This window comes from Otolemur garnettii, unplaced genomic scaffold (genome assembly GCF_000181295.1).
Source record: "Otolemur garnettii isolate 467f Iridium unplaced genomic scaffold, OtoGar3 scaffold00149, whole genome shotgun sequence".
NCBI lineage: Eukaryota > Metazoa > Chordata > Mammalia > Primates > Galagidae > Otolemur > Otolemur garnettii.
In genome coordinates, this window is record NW_003852544.1 from 766749 (window position 1) to 775533 (window position 8785).

Sequence of the window (8785 nt, forward strand, 5' to 3'; positions counted from 1 at the left end):
CAGACAACTCCATGCCTGACTAGGGGCCACTGTTTCCTCATCTGTAAAACGAATGCAGAAGGGGCTGGAGGTGGTAGATTTCTGAGGTCCTCCTGGCTATAAATACTATATAGGTTAAGTCCTTATTTAGTGGTTAAAAAGTTAAAATAGTCATCATAAACATACATAAGTAGTATTTTAATTTTTGTTGTTGTTGTTGAGACAGAGTCTTACTATGTCGCCCTTGATAGAGTGCTTCAGTGTTGATGTCACAGCTCACAGCAACCTCAAACTCTTGGGCTTCAGTGATTCTCTTGCCTCAGCCTCCCAAGTAGCTGGGACTACAGGTGCCTGCCACAACACCTGGCTATTTTTTTTTGTTGCAGTTGTTTGTTGTTTAGCTGGCCTAAGCCAGGTTCAAACCCTCCAGCCTGGGTGTATGTGGCCGGCGATGTAACCACTGTGCTATGGGTGCCGAGCCAATAATATCTTAATATTAATAGTTAAAATATAAAATAATCTAAAATGAGGCCAGTGGCTTATGCCTGTAATCCCAGCACTTCAGGAGCCTGAGATGGGAAAATTGCTTGAGCCCAGGAGTTTGAGACCAGCCTAGGCAACATGGTAAGACTTCATCTCTCCAAAAACTAAAAATCAGCCAGGCGTGGTGGCACCTGCTTATAGTCCCAGTTACTTGGGAAGCTCAGGCAAGAGCATCACTTGAGCCCAAGAGTTTGAGGTTGCAGTGAGCTATGATGACACCAATGTACTCTACCCTGGTGACAGAGAGAGACTCTGTCTTTATTTATTTATTTATTTTTAAGACAGAGTCTTACTATGTAGCCCTCGATAGAGTGCCATGGCATCATAGTTCATAGCAACCTCAAACTCTTGGGCTTAAGTGATTCTCTTGCCTCATCCTCCCAAGTAGCTGGGACTACAGGCACCCACCAAAATGCCCAGCTATTTTTGGTTGCAGTTGTCATTGTTGTTTAGCTGGCCTGGGCCAGGTTTGAACCCACTAGCCTTGGTATATGTGGCTGGCACTGTAACCACTGTGCTACAGGCACCAAGCCAGAGAGACTTTCTCTTAAAAAAAAAACAAACAAGAAAAACCCCTGTTATTAAGTATACAATTTGGGCCCACAGAATTTATGTTAATAAAAAGGCAACCAACAAGTAATCCAACAGAAAACAATAGTTTAAAGTAGGCTTTTAGGAACTCCAGTGTCCTTCCCCCTTAACTTTTGGCCAGCCTCCTCAATCTGTTTCAAACTGCCACCTTTCCCTTATTCCAACCTAATACATTAACCATAGAAATGGCTGCAAACCTTGCCAGAGATTTGTGTCAGAGCAATGCAGAAGGTATTTACTTGGCCAGTCATATTCTCAGTAGAATATGCTTGCATTGGCCATTTTTTGGTATGTATTTTTCCTTTCTTTGACGCCAAACTTTACTTAATTAACTCTATGGGATTATAAATATTAGTTGTAATTACCAAAAACTAATATATCTCATTAACATTTCAACAGTACAAATAAGGTATAAAGTAAAAATATTAAAGCAGGGATTTTCTACATAAATGTTATACGTAAAGTATACTTAATTTACAAAAACCAGATTACTAAATCATTCTGTTCAGGAGTTCATTTATTTTACTCAGAAGCACTCATGAGGGACAGAGTCATCACAGATGCAGATGAGGCTGACTGGCAAGGAGCACCAGCTGGAAGTGGCCAAGATACTATGAGGAGGACTGGAGAGGCCAGAGGGGCTGGAGATATGCTCAAGCCTGGAAGGTCCTAAGACAGTCGGTGGCTGTCAGATCCTGACTTATAGCACTAGGTCCTACACAGGAAAGTGTCCACCAGGGGAGACGTGGAAGATACCAAGGCCCTGAGGGTAAAAGCTGCTCTCACACACCAGGCTGTGCAGGGAGGTCACAGTGCTCGGTGCCCTGTTTCAAGTAGCATGCTTTCCAGGTGCAGCTTGCTGTCACTCTCCAGGTAGGGCTGGTACAGCCACATTGACAAGTAGCTCAGGATGAGGTCATGGTCCGAGGAATGGGCAAGCTCTTCAACCACAGTTTGCTTCAGGAGCAGCTCCTTCCGGTACATGTCAGAAAGCTTTTGGGAAACCTCATCTGGAACAGACATTAAGTTGCCCTTCATACTAATTTAAGAAAGTACTCTTGACTTAGGATGAACCACATTTTTTAAAGCTTCTTATTAAAAATAAGAATTAGCAATAGCACCAAGATAAAGAAGGATGAGATGGGATTATTCTTACTGGTGCAGATGAGTGCAAATAGATAAACTTGTTAAGTAGGATGAAATTAAAAAGTACCTTTTATACTTAAGCTTTAAGTGACTGGCAGTGATTATAAACAGGAGATTCACCTCACATTGACAATACTTTATGAACACATTCCTCTAGATAAAATCTCAAATCAACATCAGTTTTCCCCTTCTTTGAACCAATAAAACTAAAAGTAACCCTTCAAGAAATATCTTAATAGAGTTTATTTAAGTAATGGGTTTCTTTTTCCCCAAGAGCATTCTTCCATGAGGTTGGCTTTCATGACCTTAATTTATTTTTTAATTAAAACAAAGAAAAAATAAAAAAGCAACAAAGAAAATCTTTCTTCCCAAAAAATAAAAAAAATAATTATAGATTTCTGCCTCCAAAGAGGTAGTGGAATTCATTCTACCCAATGGTAACTTGCTTCATGGTTCTCTAATTATGTTTAATATTCTCTGCTGATTGATTAGGTAATTAAAGCCAAGAAGAAATGCTTATTTTAAGATGTCCTTAATCTCCCTTCCTCCCAATGATACTTCTACATTGAATTTTAAAGCCTTGTCAGCTTAAAGTACCAGATCTAAATGATACTAAACATTCTTGTACCCTCTACCTGAGAAAGAACTACTTACAGAAATGGGTCGTAGGCCATGTGTGAAACAGAAGGGGCCGTTTAGTCTCCTCCCCATAATGGTAATTTTCTAATTCACATATTCCCTTGGTAGTTGAAGACAGCTTTTCCATTTTCACCTGTATTTTGGTCTGTAAAGATATTAATTTGGAATATGAGACTATTATTTGAGATCTCCAGCCTTAAGTTCAGTATCTATAAGATTTCAGAGATAAGAAGTCTAAGTCTGTTGAGACTAAAATTCCAGTAACTATAAACACTGTTAACTCCACACATACCAGACTCCTAGGAAGACAGAGGCAGGCAGTTGTTAAGATTTCATTAATTTGGATTACTTCGATAATAAATGCCAAATTTCCAGTCCTAGAAGAAAAAGCTTCCTGAGTCTCCCTTCGCTAAGATTTCCTAATGGTACTCGTGTTTTAGCTCCAAATACCTGGAGGAACCCTAAGGCAAGCTCTTGACGCTCTCACTTCGAGACAGGTGAAAAGGCATTAAATGAGCTCATGTCTGACTCTCTTGTATTAACTATCTTTGAGTTTACTGAAACCTCCTTGAGCCTTGGTTCCCTTATTTATAAATGATAATAATGAAAAGTAGCCTGACATACTCCATGCAGAAAGGGAACAGTGACATTGGTGGTGACTCAGCACACACAGCCTCTGACCTAAGCCCTAAAGCTATCACTTGTGTGAGACAGTAACACTCGCCCTGCTAAACACACTAGGTAGCACAGACTAGTTCGAATAAAACGCTTGCCTTCACAGGATGGTGAGTGATGCAGTGAGTTAGTATTTATGAAGTACATCTTTGGAGTTATATAAGGATGAGTTTAAAGAAATGGATGAAGTAACTAGGATTTCAGATTTAAGTAGCATAGGTCTCTAAAGACCAAATTTCTAACTCCTAAGTATAGTTGATTTTATGTTTAAGGGAGGTGACAATTAAAGATGTAAATTGTTGAGCTCTGAATTCCTTACTGGGCCCTTCTGACCACCCTCTGATTATAGCTAGAGTGGCACTAAATTTAGGACCCATTAAAGGACTTTACCCCTTTCCTGAATCTTTTTAGGTTTGTTATTTCACTTGGCCCATCCTTTAAAGGTAGGACGCATCATTTTTGTTTTATAGCTGGGAAAACTGCTCAAGGTTAAGCTAGGGAAGGATGAAGCCAGAACTTGATACCTTGCCTTCTGCTCTCCTCTCTGAATCCTGCAGCAGCTCCCTGTTGACACTTAATTTTAAGAAAAGCTCATACAGATCAGAAGAGCAGGAAAATTCTGAAGGCATGACCCTAGGATGGACGTGCCATGCTCAATTCCATAGTTTAGGCATCAGTAAGGAGACCAAGAGTTATGAACAGTTGTGCAGCCCTGAACTGTGAGCGTGTGAACAGCAGCCCACGCTGACATTTCAGTATCAGTAGTCTTCTCCCACAGCTAACACAGCCTACACTATGAATGTTAGTCCAGTTTAGGAAAAGTGGTGCATCAACCCCCCCCAGTAAGATCAGATTTATGAAAGATAATTAATGCCAAGTCTGGAAACCATTCTGTCAGCTGAAGGAGAATAGAAAAAATGTCCTTAAAACTTTTGGTTTGGGGCTTGGCACCTATAGCTCAGTGAGCAGGGCACTGGCCATATATACCGAGGCTGGCCAGGTTCAAGTCCAGCCCAGGCCTGCTAAACAACGACGGCTGCAACCAAAAAATAGCCAGGCATTATGCTGGGCACCTGTAGTCCCAGCTACTTGGGAGGCTGAGGCAAGAGGATCTCTTAAGCCTGAGATTGAGGTTGCTGTGAGCTGTGACACCACAGCACCCTACCAAGGGCAACATAGTGAGACTCTGTCTAAAAAACCCAAACCAAACAAAAAAGCCTTTCAGTTTTGAACATAGAATGAGAATGTATTTCCAAACCACTTTTATTTGTTGTTGTTGTTTTTTAAGATAGAGTCTTAGTTTATTGCCCTTGGTAGAGTGCCATGGCATCACACAGCTCACAGCAACCTCCAACTCCTGGGCTTAAGCAATTCTCCTGCCTCAGCCTCCCGAGTAGCTGGGACCACAGGTGCCTGCCACAATGCTTGGCTATTTTTTGTTGCAGTTTGGCCAGGGCGCCCTACCCACTGAGCCACAGGCGCCGCCCCCAAACTACTTTTAAAACAGAATAAATTCACTGGAGTAGAGAACTTCTAAGGTGACAACTAGCACACAAATCTTTGTGTCTATTAGGATTCTCCAATAAAAGGAACCAGGGCTCCCTGGAGAAAATGGCTGATTCTACGACTGAGGCAAATAATCCACAAGATAAACATGAAGCATGTTTTAAAGCCATAAAATAAGGAAGTGTTCAAAAAGAACCCAAAACCTCACAACAAAGAGACTACATCAAAGAGACATAGGAGCAACAAACTATCAACAGCCAAAGTGGGAACAATTTGAACAACAAAATAGTATTACCGATTTACAACCCCAGTGGTAAAATAAATATTCATGGCCAGATGCAAAAGCTCATGCCTGTAATCCTAGCACTTTGGGAGGCTGAGACAGGAAGGTTGCTTGAGGCCAGAAGTTTGAGACCAACCTGAGCAACACAGTGAGACTCCTTCTCTTAAAAAAAAAAAAAAAATAGAAAAATTAGCTGGGCATAGTGAAACACACCTGTAGTTCTAGCCCCTGGGGAGGCTGAAGCAGGAAGATCACTTGAACCCACGAATTTGAGGTTGCACTGAGCTATAATGTCACTGAATTCTTGCCCAGGTGACAGTGAGACACTGTCTCAAATAAGGTTCAGATTGATATAAATGAATGATCAAATAATTAGTGATTGGGACAGAGGAGGCAAAGCTCCCATACAGAAGAATTTCAAATAATTTACATAGATACTATATCCTCAAGGAGGTGGAGGATAACATGATTTCCTTTCAAAGAGGACAGCATAGAAGGGGAAAAGAAACTTTACAGTGAAGAAACTGGGCAAACACCCCCACCAGCCAAGGTTGATAGTTTGCAACAGAAATGACACTTTACTTTTGCAGTCTTCCTCTTTAAAAAACACAACCTCAGTCTAATCATGAGAAAAATAATCAGAAACATCCCAATTGAGGGACATTCTACAAATACCTGACCAATAGTCCTCAAAAGTGTCAGTCATCAAAAACAAGGGAAGTCAAAGGAACTGTCACAGCCAAAAGGAGCCTAAGGTCAACCCTGAATATGCCTGAACTCGTCAAAAGGAATCTAAGGAGAATTGGAGACTACAGTCTTTCATTAATGAGGATATATCAATACTGATGCATCAATGGTAACATGTTCAATACAAATGTATGAAACATAAAACATACTAACATAAGAAACTGAGTATAGGGAGAGACAGTTTATAGGAACTATCTATGCTATCTGTTCCACTTTTCTGTAAATATAGAACTGTCCTTAAAAAAAAAGTTTACAAATTAAAAAACATACAGACTTTATCTGATGATCTTGGGGATTTGGCTCAGCCTGAGCACATGATCAGCTAAAAGAGTAGCCCCATAAAAACAAGAAAACAAACAAAAAAAAAAGAGTGGCCCCATAAACCTCAAAAGTCCTGAGGAGAATATTATATTTCAATCATAAAGTCTAAATTATAAAAATGTCCACAATGCATTTTTCTCATTTTTTCGTGTATTTGAAACTGACATATCACACAATTACTATTTAATGGAGTTTTTTTTTTTTTTTCTTGAGAGTTCTTTTAAACCTACAGTCTGACTTAGAATAGGTAGAATCCTAAATTTGAATACTGGTATTGTGAATAAAAACAATTATGCTCAGCATATTCTGCTTTAAAAAGGCAACAAAGCATGTAAAGGATTAAAAACATTTCCATCAAAAAAAGGTTAAAATACAAGGCAAAGCATGGTAGCTCACACCTATAATCCTAACATTTTGAGAAGCAGAGGCAAGAAGATCACTAGAGGCCAGGAGTTCAAGATCAGCTTGGACAGTGGCAAGACCCTGTCTTTACAAAAAATAAAAAAAAATTAGGGCTCGGCACTCATAGCACAGAGGTTATGGCGCCAGCCACATACCCCTCAGATTGGCAGGTTTGAAACCAGCTCAGGTCTGCTAAATAACAATGACAACTACAATAAAAAAAAAATTAGCTGGGTGTTGTGGCAAGCGCCTGTAGTCCCAGCTACTCAGGAGGCTGAGGTAAGAGAATTGCTTAAGCCCAAGAGTTTGAGGTTGCTGTGAGCTGTGACACCACAGCACTCTACCCAGGGTGACAGCTTGAGACTCTGTCTCAAAAAAAAAAATTGGAGGTTGCAGTGAGCTATGCTGATACCACTACTGCATTCTAGCCTAAGAGACAGACAGTGCAAGACCCTGTCTCGACAAAAATTTCAATCTCATATTTGTTTTTCTTTTTTTCTCTTGCAGAGATAAGAGTCTTACTTTATAGCCCTAGGTAGAGTGCCGTGGGATCACAGCTCACAGGAACCTCCAGCTGTTGGGCTTTAGGTGATTCTCTTGCCTCAGCCTCCTGAGTAGCTGGGACTACAGGCACCTGCCATAATGCCCAGCTATTTTTTGTTGCAGTTTGGCTGGGGCCAGGTTTGAACCCGTCACCCTCTGTATATGGGGCCGGCACCCCTACTCATTGAGCCACAGGCATCGCCTCCAGTCTCATATTTGTTATATCAAGGGTGGGCAAACTACAATCCATGGCCCAAATCTGGCCCATGGTCTATATTTTTATGGCTTTTGAGCTAAGAATGGTTTTCATGGGAGGCGCCTGTGGCTCAGTGAGTAGGGCACCAGCCCCATATACTGAGGGTGACGGGTTCAAACCCAACCATGGCCAAACTACAAAAAAAATAAAAAGAATGGTTTTCACATTTTTATATGGTTGAAAAAAAATCACAAGGACAATAATGTTTTGTGACACATGAAAATTATACAAAATTCAAGTTTCAGTGTCCATAACTAAGGTTTTACTGTAATAGTGCATGCATTCACTTCTGTATTATCTATGGCTGTGTCAGCCCTATAAGGCAGGGTTGAGCAGTCATGACAGAGACTGGTCCACGAGGCCTACAATATTTACTATATGGAGCCCTGGAAGTGGGTGGAATTGCCCTGGATAATGCATAGAGCAGGAAGAGAAAGTATCTAGGACTGTATCCTGGGGAGGGAAGGTAGAGGACAAGACCACTGGAGGAGGTTAAAGAGAAGGAAAGAATTGTGAAATGGGGCTGACCATCAAGCAAACCCCAAATATATCTGTCAAAGTCAGAGACATTGACCTTGGAGGTCAGCATTAGGTCTCACCAAAGCATTCAAGGTGGCCTGTAATTCTTCACACAGTGTCTCCAGTTCTTCATTATATTCTGGATATGGCTCTTCTTTTTCACTGGAAGCTGAGCTGCTGCTCTCTAATTGTACCTTGTCTTTACTTCTGGACAAAATAGAAAATAATGGGTACTAAATATACTCTTTTAAGCTTGCCTGATTTTATTATAGTAAATTCTAGAAAATTGATTATCCACATAACTATGTCAGATATTTTATAGAAGCATGTTGTTTCATGTCATTATAACATAAACTTAATTATCATTTTTATATATAATGAGTATGTCCATTAGTCACTCAATTTTGCACTAGAATAAGTCAATTAAATTCAACCACATGAAGCCGGGTGTGGTAGCTCACACCTGTAATCCCCAAACTTTGGCAAAGTCTGCCTGAGGCCAGGAGTTTGAGAACCAGTTTGGGCAACATGGCAAGACCTTGTCTCTAGAAAAATTAGCCAAGTGGGGCAGTGCCTGTGGCTCAGTGGGTAGGGTGCTGGCCCATATACTGAGGGTGGTAGGTTCAAACGCAGGG

At 40.7% G+C, this 8785-nt stretch overlaps 1 protein-coding gene across 2 annotated transcripts in view; it reads right to left on the bottom strand.

The window, feature by feature from the left end:
• Window positions 1-1612: 1612 nt before the first annotated feature.
• Window positions 1613-8785, bottom strand: part of CINP (cyclin dependent kinase 2 interacting protein) — a 14967-nt gene continuing 7794 nt past the window's right edge. Inside the window, exons 3-5 of one of the 2 annotated variants that reach the window (XM_012811092.2) lie at window positions 8231-8354; window positions 2914-3043; window positions 1613-2123 (exon numbers count right to left, since the gene is read on the bottom strand). In XM_012811092.2, the coding sequence (XP_012666546.1) occupies window positions 1921-2123; window positions 2914-3043; window positions 8231-8354 (457 nt within the window). In that variant the 3' untranslated portion in view covers window positions 1613-1920. Of the gene's footprint in view, window positions 2124-2913; window positions 3044-8230; window positions 8358-8785 lie in introns of both variants that reach the window. The other variant, XM_003799324.3, reaches the window with a different exon arrangement.